Genomic DNA, 26,703 nt, shown 5'->3' on the forward strand with positions numbered 1-26,703 from the left:
ATCTTTACGATTCTTTAGGTATTACTAACTTCTTTCGTATGTCTTCTCTCTTATTATTGTTCAAAACAGAAAGAAGTCGACATTTTTGGGTCTACACATTTTTTTAATGTGTGTGTGAATGAATGAATGTGGGAGTTATTTCGATTTCTTATCCAACCAAAGAAAGTACAAGGGAGGGAGGGAGGGAGGGAGGGAGGGATTGGCTAAAAATTGACAATCGGGTGGGGGGAGAGGGGACCCTGAGATTATGATGAACTGTCAATTGGTAAGGCAAAAGAAGAAGAAGACGGTTCCGTGATTCATCGTTTTCGTGGTTCGTTTCTATGTCTGATTTCCCCCCTCCCATGTGGGCTTTTGTCTTTGCTGGCCCTTGTTTTTGATTTCGTTTGTTTTTTGAAATCTTTTATGAAAGTTTCCTTTTTTTTTCTTTGCTTTGGGTGTCGTCGAAGTCGAGAATCTGATTGGAAGGCGAGTTTTGAAAAACAAAAGGGTTTGTTCGATTTTTTGTGTTTGAAAAGTTTGGTTTTTGTTTTTTGGTTTGGTTTAGAGATTTGATTGTTTTGTTGGAGAAGAACAACAAACAATATGGATCTTGTCATTGGTGGAAAATTTAAACTTGGGAGAAAAATTGGTAGCGGTTCATTTGGAGAGCTTTATCTTGGTAACTCTCTACTACATCAAACAATCATCAGGATTTTTACTCTCAACTCCTTCTATGTAAATATTTCAGGTTTTTATCTTGTTCTTGTTTGATCACCTTTTCTGCAGGTGTAAATGTGCAAACCGGAGAAGAAGTTGCTGTCAAGCTGGTAAGCTTTGTATTTACAACTGCTAGACTTTTGTGGACACTATTAATGTCATTTGTGACTTTCTTCTAGCCCATTTGATTTTGCTTTGTTGGTATTTTTATTCTTCTGCTTGTTTCTCAATTCCATTCTCAGGAATCTGTGAAAACTAAGCATCCCCAACTCCACTATGAGTCCAAGTTGTATATGCTGCTTCAAGGAGGAAGTAAGTCTCCCCTTCTTCATCTCAACAATGTTTATATTCTTGTTCCAATTTTATTTCATCCTCAAAAATTGTTTGTTTTTTTTTTTTTCTTTTGTTCAAGCTGGTGTTCCTAACCTCAAGTGGTATGGAGTTGAAGGGGAGTACAATGTTATGGTTATTGACCTTCTAGGTCCTAGTCTTGAAGACTTGTTTAACTACTGTAACAGAAAACTTTCTTTGAAAACCGTTCTCATGCTTGCCGATCAGCTCGTCAGTAGTATCTTCCATTTTTTCTTTTGGTTTGAATAACATGTCTTCATCCATAACCGAGAACTGTTTTTAATGTTGTTACCTTTCAAATGGTTTCAGATTAACAGAGTCGAGTTTATGCATTCTAGAGGCTTCCTTCACCGTGATATTAAACCCGACAACTTTTTAATGGGCCTTGGGCGCAAAGCAAATCAGGTCCCATCTCGTAAAAATAGTGTGACTGCCTCTTTAATATGAACTTCTTAGAAGCAAAGTTTGAACGTCCTGATGGTTTAACTTCTGAAATTCTTGATTATTTCTGTACTTTCAGGTGTATATCATCGACTTTGGTCTGGGGAAGAAATACAGAGACCTTCTGACCCACAGCCACATTCCGTACAGGTAAAGGTTATTCCTTTTCCCTGTCCTGACTGATATTTGATATGTAGCTGAAAAGTTAATATCAAACTTTGGGGGCAGAGAAAACAAAAACCTCACTGGGACAGCTCGGTATGCAAGTGTGAACACTCACCTTGGAGTTGGTAAGCATTTCTCTTATTCCTATAAGATTTAGATTTCCAAACTTTTTGTATTCGAATCTGATAAAGAAATATCTCTTGCTGGTGTCTCTAAAGAACAAAGTCGAAGGGATGATTTGGAGTCTCTTGGTTATGTGCTTATGTATTTCCTTAAAGGGAGGTAAGACTTTCTACAGCTTCCTCCATACCGATCTTTAGACTTTCTCTTCTGTGATCTTCATTCTCAGTTTTGGTACCCCTTTCCAACGAATGTTGAAATAGTTTTCTCCATTATATTATTTCATTCAGCTTACCCTGGCAAGGATTAAAAGCTGAGACAAAGAAGCAGAAGTATGACAGAATTAGTGAGAAAAAAGTAGCAACTCCTATAGAGGTATTGAAAAATCCAACATTTAGCTTCAGGGTATTGTGAATTGTGATTAGTATTTTTTAGCTTTGATGACTTAAGCATTGATGTGAAGAACAGGTATTGTGTAAAAATCAACCGACTGAGTTTGTTTCGTATTTCCGTTACTGCCGGTCTCTACGGTTTGAGGACAAACCTGATTACTCTTACCTTAAGAGGCTATTCCGGGACTTGTTTATTCGAGAAGGTTCATATCGCATATATTTCTTATTCATTCAAGCATACATATAGTTTTTGTCTCTGGATTTCAACTTCTTAGTTTCTTTCTTAATGGCAGGTTATCAGTTTGACTATGTATTCGACTGGACAGTTCTTAAGTATCCTCAAATCGGTTCCAGCTCTGGTTCTAGTCCACGGACACGGGTATAATTCACTCTGCTTTCTCTGTTGGTTCTTGAGTTTTTCTCTCTATTTCAAGCATAGAGAGATGTAAACTATATTTTATATTTGTTTAAGAATCATCAAACAAGTGCAAAACAGGGGCTAACTGCTGCAGGACCTTCTCTCGAGAAACAAGAGAGGACTCCTGGTAAGTTTCCCACTCTGTTTTTTTTCTTTTTCTTTTTGTGAAATCTCAAACCAAATTCCCGCGCTTAGTTGAGTTGTTTGTTACTATTTCTTTTGAAATTTTGCAGGAAAGGAAATCCGAGAGAACCGTTTCTCAGGTGCGGTTGAGGCTTTCTCTAGAAGGCATATGACAACTTCTACTCCGCGTGATCGCTCGAGAAACTCCGATGATGGACCTTTGTCCAAGCGTTCGGTAAAAATCTGTTTTTTTTTTTTTGGTTTGATCAGACTCCTAAGAGTATGCCATCCATCGCTAGATTGACTCAACTGTAATACTATCACAGCATGGTGGAGACTCGGAAAGATTACGTAGTTCCTCGAGATACGGAAGCTCATCAAGGAGAGCAATTGCTTCAAGTTCTCGTCCAAGTTCTACTGGTGGACCGAGCGATATGAGTCGATCATCTAGCCGTCTGGTCACTTCAAGTGGCGGAGTGGGAACAGGAGGAAGTAACCGTGCATCATCGACAAGCCAGAGAATCCAATCAGGAAATGAATCCAAGACTTCGACCTTTTCTCGTGCTGCTAGAAACACTCTGGAAGATCCATTGAGGAGGAGCTTCGAGCTTCTCTCTCTCCGAAAATGAGACCCGACAAACACAAAAAAGAAAAGAAGCAAAAAAGTCCATTATACATACGAACAAACGAAACGAAACACACATAATCGTAAGAGAGAATCTGAGTTAAGAATATACACATACGGCCATGTTTCATATACGCTGCTATATAATTTCTTTATGTATATGTAAAAAAAACAGTTTTAGAGGACATTTAAAGGAGGAAAGAGAGAGAGAGAGTTATGTAAACCGGTGAAATTTACAAGTTTTTTAAACTGATCTCAAAACATATACAAAGAGATTAGTACCATGTAAACAGAGAACTACATGGAGAATTTTGTTTTCTCGAGTTTGAATCCGAGTAATATTAGAATTAGGGAAAAGGGCCATTTCATACCCGTACACACTCCGAAAGTGCGAATTGCTAACTGTACAAATAAGGAGGGCCAATTTATACATGTACCCTAAGACATTTCAAATTTCATACCTATACTCACAAAATTGAGCCAATTTCACAGTCCACGTTAACGGAATTAAGTCAACCGTTAGAGATGGGCCATTTCATACCCGTACACACTCCGAAAGTGCGAATTGCTAACTGTACAAATAAGGAGGGCCAATTTATACATGTACCCTAAGACATTTCAAATTTCATACCTATACTCACAAAATTGAGCCAATTTCACAGTCCACGTTAACGGAATTAAGTCAACCGTTAGAGATGCTGACTCAGAGTCCACGTGTGTATTGACTGCCATCGAAAATGCAAAAACAACGTTGTTTTCTTTGAAAAAAAATTATGGAATAACCACACACTAGAGGTTCGAACCCACAACCTCTTCTGTATTTAGCATAGAACTTAACCAGTTTATCCCACAACAATTCTCGATAGAAACCAACAAACTTATTAATATAAACCTAAGGTAGCATCCATCGAAATCGAAAAAAATTGTGGAAATCCTCACTGCCGCGGGTCGAACCCATGTACTCAGATACAAACAGCATAGGACTTAACCAACTGATCCCACGACAATCCTCAGTAATAATACACAACTTTATCTTTATAAACCTATAAGGTATCTAAGTCCCAATTAAATGAATTTGAATTGGGGGAAAAATAAAAATCCTAGGATTCTTCTTCTTCTCTCAAATATAACTGATAAATTTATAAATTTATATTTAAATTATAAATTTATAATTTATAAATGAGAATTATATATAAATTTATAAATTAAATATAACTGAAAATATATTTATAAATTTAAATTTATAAATTAAATTTATAAATTTGATTAAATGAAATTATAAATTATAAATTTATAAATAATTCTCAGTTATAAATTATAAATTTAATATAAATTAAATATAACTGAGAATATAAAGATAAATTTGTATAACTGTTAAATTTATAAATTTACAATTTATAACTGAGAATTAAATATAAATTTATAAATTAAATATAACTGAGAATATATTTATATTTAAATTAAATTAATTTATAATTAAAAATTAAATGAAATATTTATAAACCTTAAACCTTAAACTTTAAACATTTCATTTAACTGATAATTTATAAATTTATAAATATATTCTCAATTATACTTAATTTATAAATTCTATTTAATTCTCAGTTATAAATTATAAATTTATAATTTAAATATAAATTTATCAGTTATATTTGATAGAAGAAGAACCCTAGGATTTTTATTTTTTCCCCAATTCAAATTCATTTAATTGGGACTTAGATACCTTATAGGTTTATAAAGATAAAGTTGTGTGTTATTACCGAGTATTGTTGTGGGATCAGTTGGTTAAGTGCTATGCTGTTTGTATCTGAGTACCTGGGTTCTACCCGTGGCAGTGGGGATTTCCACAATTTTTTTCAATTTCGATGGATGCTACCTTAGGTTTATATTAATAAGTTTGTATGTTTCTTTCAAGAATTGTTGTGGGATAAACTGGTTAAGTCCTATGCTAAATACAGAAGAGGTCATGGGTTCGAACCTCTAGTGTGTGGTTATTCCAAAAATTTTTTTCGAAGAAAATAAAACGACGTCGTTTTGCATTTTACGTGGACTCTGAGTCAGCATCTCTAACGGTTGACTTAATTCCGTTAACGTGGACTGTGAAATTGGCTCAATTTTGTGAGTATAGGTATGAAATTTAAAATGTCTTAGGGTACATATATAAATTGGCACTCCTTATTTGTACAGGTAGCAATTCGCACTTTCGGAGTGGATACGGGTATGAAATAGGCCTTTTCCCATTAGAATTACTAACTACTACGTTGTGTTTTGGAGAACCAAATACTGTGGGCTTATTTTATTAAGTTGGGCCGGTTAAAATGAATGGGAACAGCAATAAACTAATGGGGGCAAATTGGTCTTTGTGGTATAGAGACTTATTAGGGCTAGGGTTTTAGACCAGCCGCTAGCTATATAAGATCATCTTCTTCATTGTTCTTTTTCGTACGGTTCATAGATCTTTAGAATTATTGTCTTGTTCAATCTCTTAGGGTTATATTAGAGTATTTTAAGGTTGTTAGCAGGAGCCTCCCGGGCTAATCTGATAACAAGAGATGAGGAAGTATGCCCCAAAGCTCCTGCGAGATTTGTTTTTGGCCGTTTGTGTTGCAGATTCGCCTTATTCCTTAGGCTCTTCTGTGTCAAAAAAGCGGCTATATCCGTATATCTGTTTAATGGTAGCAATGTTGTTTGTTTAGTGTTTTTGTTAATGGGCGATGATTATAAACTTACCCGCGCTTCTGAGATGCTTTTTTAGGTCAATGAAGCATATACGGTAAAATACATGGTTGAATTTCTTAATATGAGCCTTAGTAGAGTTCTCTTGTTTCCTTGTCTTTAAAGTTTTGTTCTTTTCGTTTATTTGTTTGATTGGGCAGTGATGATTGATCGTAACAGCTTGATACGCCAGTTCTGCTTCAGATTATTCCTGATTGAAAAAGCTGTATTCCTATCTGAGCCTTTATTAGTGTTTCTTTTTACAAAGTGTTTGTTTTTGAATTGTCGATGATGATATAATCCAATCTTTACGAGGTGCAGTGGAGCTGAGACCCTGTTTTCAGGGAGAACCCCTTGGCAGAAACTGCAATTTCTATGATTTCTTTGGGTTTTACTGAGGCTTCTTCATTACTTTATGTTTATGTTTTCATTAGTAATTAAATCTATTTGAGTTTAAACTATACACTTGCACTTGTTTCATAGTGCCTGTAGTCTGAAAAAACTCATATATTTTCAGTGTTCTCATCAGCTTCGTCTCATCTTTATAACCATGAGACTAGGAGTTAAACAAGTTCACTACATTATCATCTTCTTCCATAATTAACCCGAGTTTTTGTTTTGCTCTGTCCGAGTATGATGTTGCCTTTATTCATTAGATTGTAATTGAATGACTTGGTTAATGAACGGCTTTGGTGGAATGGATATCTCATGAGAGACCTATAGAAATTGAATTACAAGTTCTTGTAAATGAGAAAGGTTGGCAATGATATATTATGATTCCAGGGAAATTAAGATTGGTGAACAAGTTGTTGGTGAAGAATGGGAATTGTGCTATGTTTTAAATTTCTTGATCCCCTCTTGTAGAATCATAGCAAAGGCATCCATTGTTTTCTTCTCCAATGCTATTCCAATCTCATTTCCATTACTGCCGTCTCTGGACTCTGCCAATGCAATTGAACCTCCTGTTTCTATGTTTGCTATATCCATTTTGCAGGGCTTTCCTGACCCAAAATCCATATCATACATTCTCAGTTTTGGAGCTCCTGCTACTGATGTTTGAAAACGGGACATTGCCCATTTGCGTACTCCTTGTCCCCAACTTGGGGCTGTTTTCAACAGATCATTTGATAGCATATCCCTGATTCTCGCTGTTAGTGCATCCGAAGCAGCCAAAACGCCTTTGTGTCCTAGCAAATCTCGTTTCTTGACTGATACGATACCTGGAGCCATGCAGTTGAGAAAGTATGTTTGCGGTATTGGTTCTGCTTCTGCATACTTGAGACGATTCCTGCAATCCACATTAATCATCAAGTGAAAGACTTCGTCTTTGTGTCCATCCTTTCCACTGGCTTCAGTAAGCGTCTTTATCAAGCTCACCCAAGTGAAAGCTAGATACACCACGAAGGTAGAAACAGGAGACTGATTCTCAGACTACTCTGTAACCCAATGCTTGAGATTTTCTATCTGTTTGCGGCTCATTGTAAAAGTAGCTCTGACCCCCAAAACCTCTCCAAAGTGTCCTTTAGCTACCTCGCCTGGGTCCTTGATAATGTTTCTGCAGCTGTGATCAGGCGGAGAGGGTAGAAGAAGCGTGGCAGCTGGATATTTGCCCTTTGATTTGGTCAATGTCATCCAATACTTCATGAAATCAGTGAAGGTGACTCCATCTGCTACAACATGAGTAACTGAGTTGCCTATACAGATTCCGGCTCCAGGGAAGATGGTGACTTGCATCACGCTTGTTGGCCGCATCAGAATTCCTTCGGGGGAGTCGTGAGGAGGAGGTAGCTTTGGCATGACGCCATGCAACACTCTGATATCTTTAGCAGAATCGGCTTTCAAATCATTGAAATCAGCTGTTCCAGTGGACTCTGCAACAATGAGAAGAAGAGAGTCTTCACCATCGTTGTAGCGTAAGTAGGGAGGGTCGGGACGAGTCGGGATGATTAGTTAACCGGCGTAAGGGAAGAAATGTTGGAGGGTAATGGAGAGTGATTGTTTGAGGTAAGTTAAAAAGTCTTTGAGGAAACACTCAGTTGAGTTTTGGTAAGAGAATAAGAAGAGAAACTCGGAGAGTGGTAGATTGAGCCATGGGGCATCAAAGAAGGTGAGAGGAACTGAGGAAGAGTGGTTGATGGAACGGTGCCTTTTGGGGAGAGATGTGAGTGGTCTCGATGATGTTAGGAGGTTGAAGATGAGCCATGGTGTTATGTGATTGAGCTTTGAGGAAATGAGTTGCTTTGTTTTTATAAAGGAACGTGTTGTATTGTATTGAACCCACCAGGCAAGTGAAGAAAGTACATACAAACCTGAAGTGTTTAAATTTGATCAGACGCTCTCTCTCTCTCATTTGCCCCCAACCTCCACAACCAGTCAACCACCATTATGTTTGATAAAAAAAAACATTTTTATTGGGCCTTTCTTATTGGGCCTTTAATTGTTCAGTATTTTACATTATTACCTTGAAAAAACAAAATCATGTACACAATTAAAATTTCATATCATAAGGTACAGTTTTTAATTTGTTTTTCCAGATATATAAAGCACAGTTGAATTGTAAGAACAAAAAAACTGCAGATAATTAAATTTGAAAATATATATAATTGCATGCAATATAGTACGAAATTACGGTATGAAATTTTAATTGTGTATATGTATTTGTTTTTTCAAGGTAAAAAATGTAAAATACTGAAAAATTTAAGGCCCAATAAAAAACATAATAAAGGCCCAATGAAAATGTTTTTAATCAAACATAATGCTACGTATAATAATCATATCTCACTTGCATTTATTTACATTAATCTGTTTTTATTCTCCTATATATCCTCAACGTCGATCACATCTTTTACCCGCTTGCTAGATCAATAAACTCATAATTCCCCCAACGCTTGGGCATTGTTAGGATTGTCTATCATCATCATCATATCATCTTCTTGATCACCCACGAGTTGACTCCGTTCTTGAGCTTGATAAATTTGTTGCACCAGTATATAATTAATTAATGAGAGGAAATGCATAAACGTAATAAATAAATTAAAAAACACACAAAGACTTTAACGAGTTCAGGCCTTTAAGGTGGAAAGCCTACATCTCGCCGAAGATTTTTTTTTTTTTTTTCAATTAAATGTAAGGCTGAACCCTGTTATTTGCATTTTAGTGAAATTGTTTATACACCTCCACACACTTTTTTTCCAAGGCAGAAATGAAAACTAGTAGAGCAAAGTACATAAACGATAGCTGCATTTTGTTTTCTTCCGCCAACCTGATCAGTTCTTAGAGTTGAATGAAAGAAGGGGACATGTTTCTGGTGCAAACTTGGAAAAATCTACTATAAAACATCGTCCAGCGATAAATGTGGTGTTTGAGCCTTGATTAACTCCCTGATGTCAGCATCACAAAGATCGTACTCCCTTCTTTAACCGATCATTTGACTCTGAAGATCCATCATTTTCCTTTGCAGATCGACCACTTTAGCATGATGCTCTCTCTTCTGCTCAGCAAGATACCATATTTTTCTCATCCACTCTTGGTACAGATCGTTCTGGTGAAACACACGTATCGATTCAAGGCATGAATACAATATTTCAGGAAAATTCACTATTTCTCCACCACTCGAGTTACATAATAAAATATAACACCATATTTATATTTAGTATTTCTTCTTCTATATATATGCTCAACATCAGTGCCGGATCTATAAACTTAATCAGCATGGGACACATATTACATATAATTAATTATTCTAAATGTATATAATAAACATTTAATAAAAATAATTTTAAATATTTTAATTAAAATAATCCGAAATCACCAATTTTTCTAAACTCCCCTCTCTCTATTTTCATATAGTTGGAAGCATTAAAAATCAAAAAATATCATTTTTTCTTTTCTATATAACATTAGTTTATTTATTTATTTTTTCATCAAACACTAATTTATTTTGGTATCTAAATATACTCTATTACATATATTATATAAAATAGTTTATTTGCTTAGCTACAAATCACATTAAACATGCAATGTATTTGTACAAAGTATGTTTCAAATTTACATTTCTAAAATATCACATAAATTTAAATTCTATATGAAATAAACTACAAAAGAGATGTTAAAATGCTTAACAAGTCACTCATTTTGTTATTTTCTTTATTCAAATGTAATCCTTACAGTTTATTATGATGATTTTTTTTTTTCTAAAATTAAAATAGAATTACAAGGATTAAAATAGAATTGAATGAAACTAATTTATTTGAGAGAGAATATAATAGAATGAGCAAAATTGCACCAATCATAATGAAGAATAAAAACATGTAGGAAAGAGAAAGATACCATAAATGGACAAGTAGCAAACAAAATAAAACCAAAAAAAAAAAACAATGTATTTGTACAAAATAAAGTCATGATGAGGGATTATGTTGCTACACATCAATAAACTCAAAATTCCCCAACGCTTGGGCATTGTTAGGATTGTCTATAATCATCATCGTATCATTTTCTTGATCACCCACGAGTTGACTCCATTCTTGAGCTTGATAAATCGGTTGCACCAGCAGTTGAAATCGCTCTTCTTGTTCGGTGACATCTTCACCTTCGTTATCTTTCAACAGGAATTCTTCTATGTCAGACAATTCTTGCCTCCACTTCATCATGACGTCGTCGTTGTTGTTGTTGTTGTTGTGCATCGGAGGAGGAATCGGTAACACTTCTTCTAGTTGTTTTTGTTGCTGCTGAGTAAATTCACGTTCTTCTTGTCCCCCTAGCCTCATTATGATGTCGCTCTTGTTGTTGTTGTTGTTTTGCATCGGAGGAGGAGTCGGTATCACTTCATTGTTGCCGCTCTGCGTCTCTTCGTATATCTGTTGTTGTTGCATCAGCATATCAAGCTCATTAGAAAGACAGGCTAAACCAGCGTCTTCTTGCACTTGTTCAGTAGCGTCGTCACCATCTCCCTCTAGCATTATCGTCTCAAGCTCATCAGCAAAACAGGTTAGATCAGCCGCCTCTTCTTGCACTTGTTGATTCGACATCATGACGTTCTTGTTGTTTTCGTGGATCTGCGCCAGAGGAATCATCGGTATCTCTTCTTCTTGTTGTTGTTCATTAATGTCACGATCTTCTTGTCCCTCTAGCATTATCGTCTCAAGTTCATCAGCAAAACCGGTTAAATCAGCTTCTTTTTGCACTTGTTGGTTCGACATCATGACGTTGTTGTTGTTGTCGTGGATCTGGGGTATCTCGTCTTCTTGCTGTTGTTCAGTAGCTTCACGATCTTCTTGTCCCTCTAGCATTATCGTCTCAAGCTCCTCAGCAAACCCGGTAAAAACAGCCTCTTTATGAACTAATTGGTTCGGTAGGATGTTGTTGGTGTTCTCCGCCGCCACCTGAGGCTGAGGCTGAGGCTGAAGTTGATATTGCGAATGAGGCCGAGGCTGAGTCTGAGTTTGAGGAACATGGTTAATGCGTTTGTCCACTTTCGTCTTTGTCTTGTCTCGGATCAGACACAAGACCAAATCTTGGAAGCCGTCGCCAACTTTGTGAAGAGAATACTCGGTCATGAGCCAATCGGTCTTCTTCTTTTCTCCATGCACTATGGTGTGGTACGTAAGAGACTTCTTGTAACCAATGATTTTATTTCCGTCCTTGATATCTATTTTCTTGACGCCGCTTCTCCAACAGCCAACTTTGCTTCCTCCTCTTCCTAGTACACTTCGGCTCGGTGTCTTAGTCTTCGGAAAAACGTAGTACCATTCCTTCTTCTTGAAAAGAGGATTGCTTACGTGAGGAAGAAGCCACGGCTCGGATTGGTAGACGTCCATAGTTGTTATGTCGACACTGCTCTGCTTCCTCTCCACCATGCTGCGAAGGTGATACCTCAGCAGCCCTAGATCATTGGGAACAAAACGTGATCCAACCAGATGATGATACGGTTTCCCCATATCGTGGATTCGAATTAGACCTAAGGTATATAAATTCCTAGGTTAGTTTTTCTTTCTCTCTCAAATCTTTTGTTGTAACGAGTTTTGAAGTAGGAGGATGCTGCTATAGATATATATCTATAGACCACATTATGGGCCTTATATAGAAATTCTTTTCATCGGTGATTAATTAGTGGAATTAATCAAACATTGTAATGATATTATCTGATTATTTGAGAATTGAGATATGTACATAGATAAAGTTAGAATCTAGAAGATATCAGGATTAAAGTCGATAAAAAGGAAAAAAAGAAAGATATGAGATACATGCATGCATGAAGAGTATAGGGCTTTAAACAAATAATATACACGCGCGTACGAGGCCAAAAGGGTTACTCTGAACTCGGAATAGATTCTAGACGTATCTACTAGCTAGGAACTATTTTATGCATTATCCTATATTAATATCATTCTAATTTGTTATATATAACTAAAACCTTTTCTGATTGACACAAGGATTAAGTTAGTGAAACGAAACCTTGGCTTCTTTTCCTTTTCTTAAAAATTTCTTAGACTATTTTCGGAAAAAGTAATTATTAATTTAGTTATATAATTACACGCAACGCAAGCTCTGTTTTTTTTTTGGTCCCTGTCTAGTGAACTATATAGCGAAAACAGCAGGTCCCGATGGTCTAGGTGGGAGGTTGATGAACAGTTGGGCTATAAATGAACATACATTTAATGAAGACTAGGAAACCGAATGAACATTGTTATATTCGTATACATGTATGGAGGCAAATCCATGAGTAAATGCCAACCAAAACTATTATTAGAAACAGAACTAATAAGAACGGAGGAAATAAAAAGGTAGATGTTTATGATATCAAGACCACCAAGGAGCTTTATCCGTCGTCTGACAGATGATTCCTGAGTGCTCACACTCTTCTACTCAATGTACAGAAGAAGGATGGCGATTTTACAACCGATAGGGTCAGATTATTATATGATCGTTACGTTGCAAAAACACCAAAGAATAAAGAACGCGTTAGAGAAGAAGAAGAGAAACTCGGAGAGTGGTAGATTGAGCCATGGGGCATCGAAGAAGGTGAGAGGAAGAGTGGTGGATGGAACGGTGCCTTTTGGGAGAGAGATGTGAGTGGTCTCGATGACGTTACGAGGTTGAAGATGAGCCATGGTGTGATGTGATTGAGCTTTGAGGAAATGAGTTGCTTTGTTTTATAAAGGAACGTGTTGTGTTGATGAACCCACCGGGCAAGTGAATACAAACTCGAAGTGTTTAATTTGATCAGACGCTCTCTCTCTCTCTCTCTTAAGTGCCCCCCAACCTCCACAACCAGTCAACCACCATTATTGGGCCTTTATGATGTCTTTAAAAAGATTTTAATAGAAATGAAAATGCAAAAACTAGTACAAAAATAGAACCAAAGACGTTTTGGAGATTGCAGATCAAAAGAAGAAGGAAAATAAAAGTCACTGTGTGTATGTTTAATTGTTTATAATATCCACAAATCTTCCCAGAAAGCAAACTGTGGAAGACACATTGAATGTATAATATTTTTTGCTCTGAAAGAAACAACTTCAAGCTACAAGTTTGAAGTGAGTTCTTCCACTTGATTTACCAGCTTAGTCTATCATTCTATCTTAGCGCAGCCAACCGTTTCTCCAGTTCATCCATTCCAGAACTGCACAGAAACATCAACGTTTGATTTTGTTTGTTTTTTAAAGGTAAGAGATACGTTATAGTAGTTGTGTTTAATGGATACCATCATACCTGCCAACATCCTCTGTATTCTTCCCGCCAACTTTACCTTTTGGAGCAGATGATAACTGTAGATGGATCAAAACCAAGAGAGAGAATTATCAATCACAGAGAAGCTATTTTAAAGACACAGAACAATGAAAAAGAATCAATGGTTCATACCTGTGCGGCGACATCAATGCCAATTTCATCAAGAACCTAAAAATCAGTAAAAATACAAAAAAAAAATTCGTTAAAACCGCAAGTTATATATTTTTAGAACTGAAATCCAATGCGAGAAATGGTACCTGGTTTGTCAAATCCTCTGTTTCGTCTTCAGCTTCGTCATTGTCTAAAGCATCATCTATGGAATCTGACATCATCTCAGTCTGAATACCAATATGCATTATATATATAGTCAGAATGACTTAAGTTTGAGTGTTGATGGATTTAAAGGGAAAGATGGATATTGGTTAGAGATCTTACGGTCATGTCCATTTGCGCAGACTGCTTTTGAAATTCTCTCATAACCTTAGCTTGTTTTGCAGGATCCATATTCTGGAAATATCAATAAAAAAAAACATCACTGTAAAACTACAGAACAAGTTATAATCTGAGGAAATCCATCTCAAATCAAGAAACATGGGAAAATCTGATTTTGGTGTTACATAGAATAGAAAATCTGACCTTGCTCATAGCTGCCATAGCCTTAGTGGCACCTTGCAATCCAGCAGCAACTGAAGTATGTGCGTGCATAGCCTAAACACCAATGTTTCAACACTCAAACTATTTAGTGTACGAGATTGAAGACAGGAATAACGATCTTCTTGGTTGTTGTTTATTATTATAAACAGAGATAATTTTTTAAAAAAGAAATAAGGGGGGAGAAGGGGGTAAGGAAGAGACCTGTGTATGAGTAGCTATGCCTCGCATTTGAGCTCGGCTACCTTGTAAGTTGGATATTTGCTGCCTAAGCCGGATCAATTGGCGAGCAAGAGTCTTGGTGGCTCCCTGCATAAAAAGCAAAAGATAGAACACATCAACTAGATTACAGACACAAGATTCTCTGAGTAGAAAACCCGGAAAAAGGCAAATAAACCGATTAAAAAAATGCTTGAAATATACCTCATTCCCTGTCTTAGCAGTTCTTTTGATCTCGAGAACAAGCTTTTTCTCCTATGAACATGAAAAGAAAACGTTTATTAGATCAGTCATCTTTGAAAGAAGAGAGAGTAGATGGGGAAAACATTAATAAGGCCACATTCATACTTCTGATTGCAGAGATGAGATTTCCTTTTCGATTCCTGGAGCAGCGTAACCGTTGCGAGACAACACACACACACACAAAAAGGGCATCAGTTAAAAAGAGGAGTTTTATGTAAATAGCAATTCAAACTTGAGTAATTCACCAATGGCACCAACTAGTTAAAAAAATCAAAGCTTTTTTTTTTATTTTTCCCTTCTAGATTCAAGTAATAAATTAAGCTCAAGGCAATGAAGGATAGATAGATAGATAGATATATATAAGGAGGAAGAAAGAAAGACCTCGGGTAGCTTGTGTCATCTCTCGCTTACTCTCCCTAAGCACTTCTGCAAAACAAAACAACGAGGATACATACATTCATCAGTTTCTGACACTCCAATTTCAACAGACATTAAGTTTCTCGATCACAGACAAAACCCCAAAAAAAATAAAAAAAAATACATAAGAGATATGAATTAGAGATCACGATCACGCCACAAAAATTAGAGAACAAGTCAAGGCTGAACTTTTAGCGAACACGAAGATGAAACCACCCACCCAGATGATCAAATTCCAATTAGGTTAATCAAATCAGGTCCTCAGGTGACATTACAAAAAAAATAAAATAAAAATCCTAAATTTCGAAATTCGGGTCATAAATAGAAAAGAAAAAAGAGGTGGGAATCAAACCTCTAGGAGTTGGTTTCTTGGTGAAGATGTTCATGTTTGATCTCAGCTGTGGGAGACGACGACGACGACAGAAACTGGGGCAATCCTGCTCTGCTTGATGAAGATGATGATGGTATTGGTCTCAATTCTCAAAGCTTCTCTTTCTTCAGAGCACGGAGACTCTCTCTCTCTCTGTTCTGTTCTGTTTCAATCAACGTGTAAAAGGATCGTATCAAATTTTCGAGGTTTTTTTTTTAATTATTTTCTCACCCTTTTATTAGGAGGACGTAATGATAATAATAATATTCTTTTATCTCCTGTTTCTATAATGATTTTGTTTTATTTACTTTGATAAATCTCGGAGTTTTCTTAATGATTTTTAATGATTTTTATTTAGCTATTCCTATTTAGTAATCTTATCAACGTGTCAAAGTGGGTTGACTCAGTCTGTGTGGGTCAAAGTGAAAAGAAAAGAGGAAACGGCTGATATGAGAGAGAATTATCATTATGAGATGATGACAGATGAGTAATCTCTATATATATATACTCACTATCTCTCTCTCTCTCTCTCGGAGTCTCTTCACTTTGATAACTTTCCCTAGTGTTCTTCGCCTCCTCCTACTCTTCTAAAATCTCTCTCTCTCTCGCTTTTTTTTTCCCTGATCGATCGGAGTGCTTTGTCTTCGTTCATTCATCTGCCCTAAGTTTTTCTCAAATTCGGTGACGGAATCATCTTTTACTTGTTCCAATTTCAGACGAAGAAGTTGTCTTCTTACTTTTGGAAATAAAATCGCCTTCCTGATTTTGTTACTTTTGTTTATAATAATTTATATATATATATATCCTGAATCGAATTTTCGAAACGGACCCTAGGGTTTTTATCGGAATCGATTGCGCTTACTTAAGAGTTAAAAAGAGCCGCTTTGTGTTGTCGATTTTTTTTTGAATTGATTCGAGGTGTTTGAAAGGGAACAAGGTAGGGTTTTCTCTTCTCGTGCTTCGATCATGGATATTGACGGAGTAGACGATGCTCGTATTTTATTAGATCCCGAGCTCTTGCAGCAGCAGCTCCCTGGTTTGTCTTCTTCTCCTCCCCTCAAAGCTAGCTCTCTTATTGCTCACGAACTCTTCTCCCAATGGCTCTCCCTCCCAGCCACTGCCACTTTGGTACCTTCCTTTATCTCTCTCTCTCTCTCTCTCTCTCTCACTCTCTCACCTCTCTTTTTAGTGTACTCTGGTTTGACATTTTGATCATGTTTTCTTCTCTAGGTCAAGTCTTTGATTGATGATGCTAAATCTGCAACACCAGCTAATAATGTTTCCAATATCAATGTTTCTGCTGCAAGTGCTTTGCCATCTGTGTTTCTCAGCAGTACCACTCCCCCACTTTCTCCACGAAGCTCCTCCTCCTCTGGTTCCCCTCGTTTCTCTAGGCAAAGGACTACTACCTCTCCATCTCTTCAGTCTCCTCTCGGTTCACTCAAGGAATCAAAGCCCGAACTCATTCCTCAGGTTTGTTTCTCATTTCCCAGCTTTATCCGCACAATGGGATGTATTATTGTATTGCCTTGGTCTCTGGTGTGTGTCTATGTTCACTTGATTGGTCATCATTGAACACAGATAACTTCGTAGGTAGATGCAGGGTACATATTTTAACCGAGGCCACTGATTTGTAGGTAAAACTGATTTGAAGGAGAATTGGTCCTTCACTGAAGGTTACTATGATTATCAGTTTGACTCATAACATTTTTTTTGTTTTCTGCAGTTCTACTACCAACACGGACGTCCCCCAGCAAAAGAATTAAAAGAGCAATGTATATCCATGGTTGATCAAGTTTTTAGCAACTATATTGATGGACTACGTGTGGATGGTGATTTTTAATTCAATTTTTTTTTTGTTCATTTTTGTCCTTCTGAGGTATATATATATAAGCTAATCCATCTTATCCTTCCCGTTCCTCTTGTAGAATTCAAATCCATTACGAAAGAAGTCTGCAAGCTGCCTTCTATTCTTTCTCCTGCACTTTTCACAAAGATAGATCCCAATTCAACTGGCATAGTTACAAGGTAGTTCCATGTATGCTATTTTTTTCTTCATAACATGTATTTAACAATAGTTTACTGTGTGTATGCGAAATAGTAAGACAAATTTGGTGCTTTACTTATTATGTTTGCTGATTGACCAATTTTTTTCAGGGATGCATTTATCAAGTATTGGATTGATGGAAATATGTTGACTATGGACACAGCCTCCCAGATATATCACATACTAAGGCAGCAGGGCAGCAACTACCTCAGACAGGTCTTTTTGTGATTCTTCTCCCGTTTTTTTTCTTCAATCGCATGCTGATTTACTTTTCATCATTGTCTTCTTTATTAAACCCATTGCACCCAAAGATTTTGATATTTTTACTTGGATTTGGTTACAGGACGACTTCAAACCAGTACTTGATGAGCTTCTGGGAACACATCCTGGGTTAGAATTTCTGAGGAATTCAAGCGAATTTCAAGGAAGATATGGTAGGAATCATTGTACATGTGACTTATTGACGCATGGGTGTTAAATATGATGAAATCTACTCGATATCCTTTACTCTGCTAAATAAGACCCTCCTTCTGTGCATGCACTATATCTCTACTGGTTATGTTCGATTTTTACTTGTACTAATGTAATTTTCTGTTGATCTCCCAGCTGAGACTGTCATCTACAGAATATTTTACTACATTAACAGATCGGGAACTGGTCGCCTTACTCTTAGAGAGCTGAAACGTGGAAATCTTATTGCTGCTATGCAACAACTCGATGAAGAGGACGACATCAATAAAATTATTAGGTAAATTTGTTTTCTTATTTTATAATTTCCTAACAGTACTTCTAATTCACACATTTATACGAAATGTTCTGTTGTTATTTAGAGGTAAACTAGCCCACACAAATGTATTACATTTTTGTGAGGTTATCGCATATATATTTTTCGTGGGGTTAAAACAGTGCAAAAGGAAAGAGCTATATGAGTATCTGTATATGTTTTCATATTGTTGCTGAGACAGAACTTATGCCTGATTCAGATGGTCATTTTTGTTAAAAATTCAGGTACTTCTCCTATGAGCACTTCTACGTCATATACTGCAAATTTTGGGAACTTGATGGTGACCATGATTGCTTTATTGATAAGGATAATCTCATCAAATATGGTAATCATGCCCTTACCTATAGGATTGTTGATAGAATATTTTCACAGGTTGGTTCCCGAATTTCTTCTTGCCTGGGCCTCCTTCAAAGCTTAAGTTATATAGTATGATGCAAAGGTTTTTATTTGATTTTTCTATGTTTCTCTTTTAGGTTCCTAGGAAGTTTACGAGCAAAGTTGAAGGGAAGATGAGTTATGAAGATTTTGTATACTTCATTCTCGCCGAGGAAGACAAGTCTTCTGAGCCTAGTCTTGAGTATTGGTATACATCTCTCCCCTCCACGTTGATATTCTTTTTCCTATATGAAATTTTCTCCTTGGTTTGAATCGTAAATTCTTGTATTGTACTAGATACTAAAACTGAGCCAAAATCATTGACAAATGTGGACTGTCCATAAAAAGTCTCTTTTCCTCAAATTTTAGTTACTTTATCATTATACAATACCATATTTTAATGAAATTGGAGTCCTGTCTATACTCAGGCGCTAACATGTTGCTCATTTTTCATGAACCTAAAACACTTATGTATAACCTCTGATATGATAACGGGTTCAGAGCCTAGTATGCTCATATATCTACTATGGGGATGCGAGTATTTCCCTTGACACTGATTGAACGTTGGTGCAGGTTCAAGTGCATAGACTTGGATGGAAACGGGGTGATCACGCGAAACGAAATGCATTTTTTTTTCGAAGAGCAACTGCATCGCATGGAATGCATAACCCAGGAACCTGTTCTCTTCAAGGATATCCTATGTCAAATAATTGACATGATTGGACCAGAGGTTAGAGGCTTTTCAAACCATAACATGGTTGTTTGGTATTTCCTAGCTGATTTTGATATATTATATATGATTGGAATCATCAATTTGGTGAGTTGACTTTGCAGGAGGAAAACTGCATCACCCTCCAGGATCTGAAAGGATCCAAACTTTCAGGAAACGTATTCAATATACTCTTCAACCTCAATAAATTCATGGCATTTGAGACACGTGACCCCTTTCTGATTCGCCAGGTAGATCTGGCTTTCCTGTGGAGTTTCTGTATGAGTGCTTAAATAGCTAACAGCAGTCTGCGGTAGTAGTTAAGATTAATGAAATTAAAAACATGTATCTCTTTCATGGCCGTAGGAACGGGAGGAACCAAATTTGACAGAATGGGATCGATTTGCTCAGAGAGAGTATTTGAGGTTGTCAATGGAGGAAGATGTAGAGGAAGTCTCAAACGGAAGTCCAGATGTATGGGAAGAACCACTTGAACCTCAATTTTAGTTCACACTGCGTCTGAGCTCCTACCCACAAACGTATATCCATGATCAGAGATTTGTTGGTTACTGTTGTTTCCAGACGCTCATGGCAGTAGATTCATCATCAATTATCCCCAAGGAGTCTGTCTGTCAATTTCATGAAATTTTGACATTTTTGTTTCGGCTTCATATCAATCAGGTTGGGCCTCTCTCCCTCTTTTATATCAGCCTGTGTCCGTATACAGTAGTATATTATTTGTTGGATGGTCTTAAAATGAGAAAATCAAAGGAAAATGTACAAAAGTATTCTGGACTCTTTTAATTGTTCTCAAGTTGGTTTGGACTTGGGAGTTTGAATAGCAGATTCGTTTGATTCTGAATACCTACCTACAAGATTAGATTATAAAATTTCTTTAGTCGTATAACTCGTAACACGTTGCTGCCATTGATATCTTTTTAATAGACGAAGGTGCAAGTCACGCGTTTTAAATGCGCGTGTTTTGTTTATTTGTTTGTTTATACAATTACAGACATAACACGAGATAACCCTAGAAAGATCTCTTCATCTCTCTCTCTCTCTCTCCGACAACAAAAGTCAATCTATCGCTAATTTCAATTCCAATTACATACAAAGTGAAAAAAATGGCGTCCTTTAAGATGATGTCTTCTTCCAATTCCGATCTGTCTCGGCGTAATTCTTCTTCTGCTTCATCTTCCCCTTCTATTAGATCATCATCGCACCATCTCCGACCAAATCTTCACACCGATCACTCCAGAATCAGTTTCGCTTACGGCGGTGGCAACGATTACACTTTCGCCTCTGATTCGAAGCCGTTAGATATGGCGGTTGATACTGCTGAGCGGAGTATCGGAGATCGGAACAGCGTTAACAACGGCAAGAGTGTGGACGACGTTTGGAAAGAGATCGTATCTGGAGAGCAAAAGAGGATCATGATGAAAGAGGAAGCACATGATGATGTGATAATGACGCTTGAGGATTTTTTAGCGAAAGCAGCAATGGATGATGTTGATGGGGATGCAGCTAACATGGATTCAGATGAAATTGATGTGAAGATTCCTCCGGAGAGACTAAACAACGACGGTAGCTATACATTCGATTTTCCGATGATGCCGCAGACGCAGCCGCAGCCGCAGAGACATAGTTCGTTTCAGATGATTGAAGGATCAATGGGTGGAGGAGGAGGAGTGAGGGGAAAAAGAGGGAGAGTGATGATGGAGGCCATGGATAAAGCAGCAGCTCAGAGACAGAAGAGGATGATCAAGAACCGTGAATCTGCGGCTAGGTCCAGAGAGAGGAAACAGGCTTATCAAGTTGAGTTAGAGACTTTGGCTGCGAAATTAGAGGAAGAGAATGAGCAGCTTTTGAAGGAGATTGAAGAGAGCACTAAAGAGAGATACAAGAAGCTAATGGAGGTTTTGATTCCGGTCGATGAGAAACCAAGGCCATCCTCGCGTTCTTTATGCAGGAGTCATTCTTTGGAATGGTGAAGAGTGGTGTAAGTTGCAGATTCTAGTGGTAATAAAGATGTATGATGTATACTTTTGTATGTGAATAAAAATTAAACCGATGGGCTTGATTACTATATTGTAATCTATATAGTAAAATGATGGTGCTATGGTTAGTACTTAGTTTACCTTTGAATGTCTCTCATGGATGTAATGGAGAGAATACATAGTTTTTGCTGATTTATGGACCAGACAAGACCAGAGGGATAAATTCCTTTTCCTAATTGTTTCCTAGTGTTTTTGTTGGTTGTTGAGAAATTAGAGAGTTGTTGTTGTGTATAAAATTAGGCAGGAGCACTGAGTTCTTCTTCTTCTTTATTCTCCTGGCATCGTTGAAGTAGCTCAAGTTGGCGTCGTAAATGCAAAACCTATACAAACCAATGAAAAACAAAATTAACTGAGTACGCTTCATGTTGTGTAGAGTCCTCATTCATGAAATAAATTTCACACTCTTAACTCAGTTTCATTTATGTTTCCTGTTCTATAAAATGGAACATCTTAAAGCCTTTATCTCCATAAAAACACAAAATCTAAGTGGAGTATTATTAAGTTTTAGTTATTTACCTCTTGCTGAAGCAGAGTCGGGAGGTTAACCATGGAAATGAGCTGTTTCATTTCTTGCAAAAGTGACTGGTCCTTGATACCTGACCAAGTCTGTGAAGGTAAAGCCAATAGAAGAGCAGTGAACACATCGTTCCCAGATGGACAAGCTGTCATTTTCTCCTCACCAAGACCTTGATGTGTACAAGAAGACAAAAACAAAAAACAAAAAGTGATTTCTTGGTAAGAGCTTTGCACATTGCTAACTTCAAACGAAGTTTTCTTGGTCATTTGGCTTTATAAGTCACACAAGGTAGCCTAATAAGCCTAGTAAGTTATTACTAATAACGTTCATCACAGCTTATCGTCTTGTTGACTAGTGATGAAAAATTCTCATCAGTAGACTGGTTTGTTTGCTGGCTCATTGGAATATTAACTTCAAACTTATAAAGATATCAAATCCCGAAGTCTATTTAAGAAGACATTATCAGTCAGTATCGGAGATGGGTCCCTATTGTGATTCTAAGCACTTAGTTTGTACCAATCAATTACTATCAGCATCATAATCGGAATGCAAGAACAAACATACCTTTGATGCACTTCACACAAGTTTCCTCGCAACAGGACTCATCTGATTCATTGCCCGATAAGATTTCTCCTCCTTGGGAATAAACCTTGACAGAAACATATGGCAGATTGTCTTCGTAACCCACAGAGGATAGAAGCTTATCCACATGCTTGAACAGTTTAGTTTCTTGCACTTGTTTCAGTAACTCTTGCTACAGCAAAACGAACCGTAGAACATAGATGAATGAACTGACAGAATTTTTACACGGAAAACTAAAACTCAGAAGCGAAATAACAAGATGATACCTTCAAGTCGAGCCTTGATTTCTCCTCTGAGCTGAGATTTTGATTAAAATCCTCTACTCTTCGAACCTCAACCATCCATCTGATAAATTGGTTGAAATCTGCCGGAAGTGACTTGAATACAACATATAAGATTCTTTCTATAGTATCAACGTGTTGTGAGCTTACAAGACGAGTAACATCTTCCTTCAAATACTTTGCAATGCTGATCCAGCTCTCATCCTTACAACTCTGAAATTGATAAACAAGAAATTATCACTAGTCGAATTTGAAAGAAAAGTTATTATAATAGCAGCAGCAACTACAAATAGATACATGACTTTGGTTGGACTTACTAGAGTATAGAGCAATCCTGGTTCTCTGTGGGGTCTTGATATAAGCATGAACCTGAAAGCAGAATAACAGAAAAAGGGAATTTGGTAAGATGGAAACGATGACATTCTTTAATCATAAATGATAAGCCTAAGAAAAAAGATAAGGTACCCTCTACGTCTCCCAGTTGACTGATCAATACTGTCCATGGCATCCCAAAGAAGTTTAAGAGGAACCCAATGAGGAGGATACTTGAAACGCGCGACATCAAGAATCAAAGCCATATCTCTTTCAGCGTTATAACCACCAATCGGTGAAAAATGGCCTGTTCCAGTCTGCAATAAGATACATTAGAATCCTTCATAGCAAGACACTACAGAGGTTCAGCAATCTCAAACTTTGTAATAACATTTAGATAGATACACAGGACAACCGTAAGATGATTAAAGGTAATGAAATTCACTTAATTGCCATATTAACATAGTCAAGAGTTTAGGCCAAAGAAACGATACCTGCTTAAGTAGTTCTCTATGATATGTTGAGATCATATGACAATTATCAGAAGTGGAACACTTGACAACTAACTTGCGGAAATCATCAATGGTGCTCTGATTAGTGCGGAAAGCTTCAACTTTAGCACCAGAAGAATGAGCCAAGCAAACAACTTTGCCAAATGAAATGCCTTTATCCTTGACTATTTCCAGCGGCTCGCAACATTCCAGCATAGATTCATCAAACCACCTCCAAGGACCTATAGGGAAAAACCAAAATATTCAAAAAACCACGACCAAATGTGATGTTCTTCTACACCATATAGTAGTCCCAAAATAATGGAGTTGATAAGGTGTGTACCTTTCCATTTTCTCCCAGGATCAATAGAGAGAGCATTCAAAACCATAGAAAGACTAGCTAAGCCACAAAAGGCAGGCTCAGACTGAGTCTGAAAATAAGAAATGAGCCTAAAAAATCCTTCCATAGTGCCTTTCTGAAGCGCTTCATTGAAGATTTGCTGCAAAACACACAAATTTAGCAAAACACTTGTCGATGATTCCTAATTTGAGAAGTAATATATATTAGCAAACAAGCATTCTCAGATCTCAACCAAAACCAAAAAAAAAAAAACTAAACTTGAGAAAAAGGAAGAGGTTTAGGGTTTTAAAAACAGAGTTGACCGAGCAAAACCCGATCGGAGCCAAGTAACCAAATTTAACGATCGTCTGGTAACGAGAAGCAGAAGAATAGTAAAACCCAGAATCCATCCATGGATCAAAAAGAAAAAGGAACGCACCTTGCCTTCAAGAGAAGCGAAATCAATCACGGGAGGGGAGGTAAGGGACCTCCGATACAAACTCACCATAGACATTGCCAGAGTTAGTTTTTTGTTTTTGGGCTAATGGATGTTTCGAATAAAAGAGAAAACTTGCGCCGAAAGAATCGAACTAACTGAAGAAGAGAGCTCTCTCTATCTCTCTATGACTCTATGACTCTTATCTCAATGTCAATGAACTTGGCGACGAAATGGCAAAAGGAAATAAAAATGCTTTCCATATGAATAGGAGGAAGATGAGGAGAAACGTTCGCTTTAAAAATGTCATTAAGTGCGGAGTCAATGGTGGCGAGATTTATTTCTCTCGTCTCGTCCCCGTCTTCTCTCTTTCAACCCAACACGTTCTTCTTAATTCCGGCGTGAGTGAAAACAGAGACAAACACAAGACTGGTACACTCTTATCTAATGTGTAGTAAACCGCACATTTAAAACAACACACATTACCTACCATCCGGTTTATTAACCCGGTTTAGGATCGGTTTGGAGTTTGTTAATTGTTGACTTTCACACGACCACGTCATGTACTTCTTTTATGCTAACAAAACGCAGCGTTTTCTTCAATTTTTTTTTCTCTAATGCAGACATGACACATGCATTAATGCATACTGATTACTGCATTTAATCCCACTTTTTCTTTTTTAATACTTCACATCATCTTCTCTCTCTTCCACATCATAATTCAACACATACATCATTTTTACCTTCTACAATGTTTTGTTTACAACACCTTACCCCACTAATTTTATTCACCTTTTTTATTTGTATTTATTTTTTGTGATCACATATTATTAATCATATTTAATATCTAATAAAATTAAAATAAGTAAAAATTAAATAAATTTATATAATAAATTGAGATTTTGTTTTTCTCAAATAAAATATAAATTGTTTGCAAATAATAAAAACAAGAAATAAAAATAGCCATTATAAAAAAGATGAGTTTTTTTTTGTGTGTCCAAATTAAATGAAACAAGTCTCTATTTATAGAGAATGAAAAATGATGAATTTTGGTATAAAAATATAAAAATAAAATTTTCGGATTCTATAAGATAATTGATCTCAAATAATTGGGTTGGATAAAAAAATATCTGAAATCTCACCATCCAATAGAAACACAACACATTTATTTATCCAATTATTATCCTGCAATTCAAAAAAAAAAAAAAAAAAACTTTTCGTTCAGAAAAAAAAAAATTAAAAGTATACCATTTAAAACGTGCCACGTGGCAAGCCCAAGCCCCACTTTTCCGATTCAACTGCGTTGAATGGTTTCAACACCGTTGTCTCCACCTAAGCATTTCTCATTTTTTCAACTCACCATTGTAAAGGTTCAACTGTTGAATAACTTAAAATTTGTCCATTGTAAGTAGTCTTATAAGTTAACTAGTATTTGTCCTGTGCGTATGCATGGAATAATTTTTTGTGATCAAATCATATGTATATAAATACTTATTAATTTGTAAGAAAATAATTCAATTATGAAGAAAAATAGCAATCATCAAATTAACAAGTCAGTAGGTGCAATGAATTTTGTTAATATATTTTTACTTGAATTAAAAAAAAACTGTAGAGGTGAAGGTAGTACCAATATATATGAGCTATCATTATCTAATTTTGTTTTTGTATCTAGTTCCCCTCCTCATCAACAATTAGAATCTTCCAACTGAATATTTAAAAATCATAATTAATAGAAGTTCAAGAGAAAATCTATGAACATAAACAAAGTTTAAATATTTACCTGTCTGAAAATTATAACTGTAGTTTAGATGAGTGACCAGGAAAAAGATGAATGGAGAGAAGAGGATTAGAGAGAAGAAGAAGATGATTACAGAGGAGATATAGTTTAGATGATCGACAAAAAAAACATGGAAAAAAGGATTACAGATAAAAGAAACTGAATAATGATTTAAATAGAAGTGAAATCAGTTGTAAAATCACCTTGAACGTAGAGAGTGGGAGAAAAGTCAGCAGTTATTTTTTTTTGGCCTTTATTTCTTCTGCTCGACATTTTTTTTTCCAATTGTATGATAAATGTTTTTTTTTGGTTTTAATAAGA

The 26,703-nt window shown here is 36.5% G+C and overlaps 6 protein-coding genes, 4 non-coding genes and 2 pseudogenes across 16 annotated transcripts; 8 read left to right on the forward strand and 4 right to left on the reverse strand.

Annotated features, from left to right (window-relative positions):
- The first annotated feature begins 130 nt into the window (after window positions 1-130).
- Window positions 131-3,557, forward strand: LOC104754515 (casein kinase 1-like protein 9). 4 transcript variants are annotated; one of them, XM_010476723.3, is made up of 15 exons: window positions 202-313; window positions 548-661; window positions 769-809; window positions 942-1,011; window positions 1,112-1,260; window positions 1,360-1,455; window positions 1,571-1,641; window positions 1,720-1,781; window positions 1,875-1,938; window positions 2,067-2,151; window positions 2,245-2,371; window positions 2,462-2,547; window positions 2,641-2,713; window positions 2,820-2,944; window positions 3,036-3,557. In XM_010476723.3, the coding sequence occupies exons 2-15, from the start codon at window positions 586-588 to the stop codon at window positions 3,336-3,338; spliced, it is 1,428 nt and encodes a 475-aa protein (XP_010475025.2). In that variant the 5' UTR covers window positions 202-313; window positions 548-585; the 3' UTR covers window positions 3,339-3,557. The 4 variants fall into 4 exon arrangements, with proteins under 4 accessions (XP_010475026.2, XP_010475024.2, XP_010475025.2 ...); XM_087493612.1 differs by having other exon boundaries at window positions 2,665-2,713; XM_010476724.3 differs by having other exon boundaries at window positions 131-661; window positions 2,665-2,713.
- A 2,293-nt stretch (window positions 3,558-5,850) lies between these two features.
- On the forward strand, window positions 5,851-5,993 carry LOC104754516 (small nucleolar RNA snoR134). The gene has a single exon (XR_762135.2). It is a non-coding gene; the product is annotated as a small nucleolar RNA snoR134 (small nucleolar RNA).
- Window positions 5,994-6,043: 50 nt separating this feature from the next.
- LOC147923232 (small nucleolar RNA U36a) lies at window positions 6,044-6,142 on the forward strand (annotated as a pseudogene).
- Window positions 6,143-6,201: 59 nt separating this feature from the next.
- Window positions 6,202-6,297, forward strand: LOC147923233 (small nucleolar RNA Z223). Its single transcript, XR_015588039.1, has one exon. It is a non-coding gene; the product is annotated as a small nucleolar RNA Z223 (small nucleolar RNA).
- A 36-nt stretch (window positions 6,298-6,333) lies between these two features.
- Window positions 6,334-6,450, forward strand: LOC147923234 (small nucleolar RNA Z278). The gene has a single exon (XR_015587958.1). It is a non-coding gene; the product is annotated as a small nucleolar RNA Z278 (small nucleolar RNA).
- A 70-nt stretch (window positions 6,451-6,520) lies between these two features.
- On the forward strand, window positions 6,521-6,633 carry LOC147923235 (small nucleolar RNA snoR97). Its single transcript, XR_015588026.1, has one exon. It is a non-coding gene; the product is annotated as a small nucleolar RNA snoR97 (small nucleolar RNA).
- Window positions 6,634-6,742: 109 nt separating this feature from the next.
- LOC104759064 (coumaroyl-CoA:anthocyanidin 3-O-glucoside-6''-O-coumaroyltransferase 2 pseudogene) lies at window positions 6,743-8,529 on the reverse strand (annotated as a pseudogene).
- Window positions 8,530-10,467: 1,938 nt separating this feature from the next.
- On the reverse strand, window positions 10,468-11,985 carry LOC109129854 (NAC domain-containing protein 22-like). Its single transcript, XM_087495165.1, has 4 exons — window positions 11,500-11,985; window positions 10,992-11,448; window positions 10,752-10,796; window positions 10,468-10,541 (listed from the first exon to the last, which is right to left on the reverse strand). Exons 1-4 carry the CDS (start codon window positions 11,983-11,985, stop codon window positions 10,468-10,470), a joined length of 1,062 nt encoding a protein of 353 aa, XP_087351291.1.
- A 1,364-nt stretch (window positions 11,986-13,349) lies between these two features.
- On the reverse strand, window positions 13,350-15,995 carry LOC104754517 (vacuolar protein sorting-associated protein 2 homolog 3-like). The gene is made up of 11 exons (XM_010476725.2): window positions 15,657-15,995; window positions 15,269-15,313; window positions 14,993-15,027; window positions 14,849-14,899; window positions 14,630-14,734; window positions 14,411-14,482; window positions 14,210-14,281; window positions 14,032-14,112; window positions 13,907-13,942; window positions 13,757-13,812; window positions 13,350-13,667 (listed from the first exon to the last, which is right to left on the reverse strand). The coding sequence occupies exons 1-11, from the start codon at window positions 15,688-15,690 to the stop codon at window positions 13,622-13,624; spliced, it is 633 nt and encodes a 210-aa protein (XP_010475027.1). The 5' UTR covers window positions 15,691-15,995; the 3' UTR covers window positions 13,350-13,621.
- Window positions 15,996-16,034: 39 nt separating this feature from the next.
- LOC104754518 (putative serine/threonine protein phosphatase 2A regulatory subunit B''epsilon) lies at window positions 16,035-20,451 on the forward strand. 4 transcript variants are annotated; one of them, XR_015585666.1, is made up of 12 exons: window positions 16,035-16,802; window positions 16,905-17,147; window positions 17,401-17,506; window positions 17,603-17,702; window positions 17,832-17,937; window positions 18,065-18,155; window positions 18,328-18,469; window positions 18,730-18,830; window positions 18,979-19,088; window positions 19,454-19,610; window positions 19,715-19,840; window positions 19,956-20,451. XR_015585666.1 is itself a non-coding variant. In XM_010476726.3 (12 exons), the coding sequence occupies exons 1-12, from the start codon at window positions 16,641-16,643 to the stop codon at window positions 20,094-20,096; spliced, it is 1,632 nt and encodes a 543-aa protein (XP_010475028.1). In that variant the 5' UTR covers window positions 16,035-16,640; the 3' UTR covers window positions 20,097-20,451. The 4 variants fall into 4 exon arrangements, 3 of the variants coding, with proteins under 3 accessions (XP_010475028.1, XP_087349739.1, XP_019095182.1); XM_010476726.3 differs by having other exon boundaries at window positions 18,730-18,877; XM_087493613.1 differs by lacking the exon at window positions 16,035-16,802 and adding an exon at window positions 17,268-17,311 and having other exon boundaries at window positions 17,053-17,147; window positions 18,730-18,877.
- A 262-nt stretch (window positions 20,452-20,713) lies between these two features.
- Window positions 20,714-21,882, forward strand: LOC104754520 (G-box-binding factor 4). The gene has a single exon (XM_010476730.3). The coding sequence runs from the start codon at window positions 20,714-20,716 to the stop codon at window positions 21,578-21,580; it is 867 nt and encodes a 288-aa protein (XP_010475032.1). The 3' UTR covers window positions 21,581-21,882.
- Window positions 21,723-26,310, reverse strand: LOC104754519 (glutathione gamma-glutamylcysteinyltransferase 2). Its single transcript, XM_087493614.1, has 9 exons — window positions 24,609-26,310; window positions 24,173-24,329; window positions 23,833-24,071; window positions 23,492-23,655; window positions 23,344-23,395; window positions 23,012-23,239; window positions 22,728-22,917; window positions 22,163-22,332; window positions 21,723-21,966 (listed from the first exon to the last, which is right to left on the reverse strand). Exons 1-9 carry the CDS (start codon window positions 24,681-24,683, stop codon window positions 21,883-21,885), a joined length of 1,359 nt encoding a protein of 452 aa, XP_087349740.1. The 5' UTR covers window positions 24,684-26,310; the 3' UTR covers window positions 21,723-21,882.
- Window positions 26,311-26,703: the final 393 nt, after the last annotated feature.

The sequence above is a fragment of the Camelina sativa genome, chromosome 17 (assembly GCF_030686135.1).
Source record: "Camelina sativa cultivar CO46 ecotype springtype chromosome 17, ASM3068613v1".
Lineage (NCBI taxonomy): Eukaryota > Viridiplantae > Streptophyta > Magnoliopsida > Brassicales > Brassicaceae > Camelina > Camelina sativa.

Bases quoted from the DNA above. Each gene is read 5' to 3' on its own strand.
- LOC104754515 (XM_010476722.3), top strand. From the start codon at position 586: ATGGATCTTGTCATTGGTGGAAAATTTAAACTTGGGAGAAAAATTGGT. The intron at 2,152-2,244 runs GTATTGAAAAAT...TGTGAAGAACAG, and splicing joins AAGTAGCAACTCCTATAGAG to GTATTGTGTAAAAATCAACC. The intron at 2,945-3,035 runs GTAAAAATCTGT...ATACTATCACAG, and splicing joins GACCTTTGTCCAAGCGTTCG to CATGGTGGAGACTCGGAAAG.
- LOC109129854 (XM_087495165.1), bottom strand. From the start codon at position 11,985: ATGGGGAAACCGTATCATCATCTGGTTGGATCACGTTTTGTTCCCAAT. The intron at 10,797-10,991 runs GTGACGACGCTA...TAGGGGGACAAG, and splicing joins GATAATGCTAGAGGGAGATG to AAGAACGTGAATTTACTCAG. The intron at 10,542-10,751 runs TGTTACCGATTC...GTGATCAAGAAA, and splicing joins ACAAAAACAACTAGAAGAAG to ATGATACGATGATGATTATA.
- LOC104754517 (XM_010476725.2), bottom strand. From the start codon at position 15,690: ATGAACATCTTCACCAAGAAACCAACTCCTAGAG. The intron at 15,028-15,268 runs GTCTTTCTTTCT...ACGCTGCTCCAG, and splicing joins GATGACACAAGCTACCCGAG to GAATCGAAAAGGAAATCTCA. The intron at 14,483-14,629 runs GTCTCTTCCTTA...ATTGGTGTTTAG, and splicing joins GCATAGCTACTCATACACAG to GCTATGCACGCACATACTTC.
- LOC104754518 (XM_010476726.3), top strand. From the start codon at position 16,641: ATGGATATTGACGGAGTAGACGATGCTCGTATTTTATTAGATCCCGAG. The intron at 19,089-19,453 runs GTATACATCTCT...ACGTTGGTGCAG, and splicing joins GAGCCTAGTCTTGAGTATTG to GTTCAAGTGCATAGACTTGG. The intron at 19,611-19,714 runs GTTAGAGGCTTT...TTGACTTTGCAG, and splicing joins TTGACATGATTGGACCAGAG to GAGGAAAACTGCATCACCCT.
- LOC104754520 (XM_010476730.3), top strand. From the start codon at position 20,714: ATGGCGTCCTTTAAGATGATGTCTTCTTCCAATTCCGATCTGTCTCGG.
- LOC104754519 (XM_087493614.1), bottom strand. From the start codon at position 24,683: ATGTCTATGGTGAGTTTGTATCGGAGGTCCCTTACCTCCCCTCCCGTG. The intron at 23,396-23,491 runs GTACCTTATCTT...TTCTGCTTTCAG, and splicing joins TCAACTGGGAGACGTAGAGG to GTTCATGCTTATATCAAGAC. The intron at 21,967-22,162 runs GTAAATAACTAA...TGGTTTGTATAG, and splicing joins CGACTCTGCTTCAGCAAGAG to GTTTTGCATTTACGACGCCA.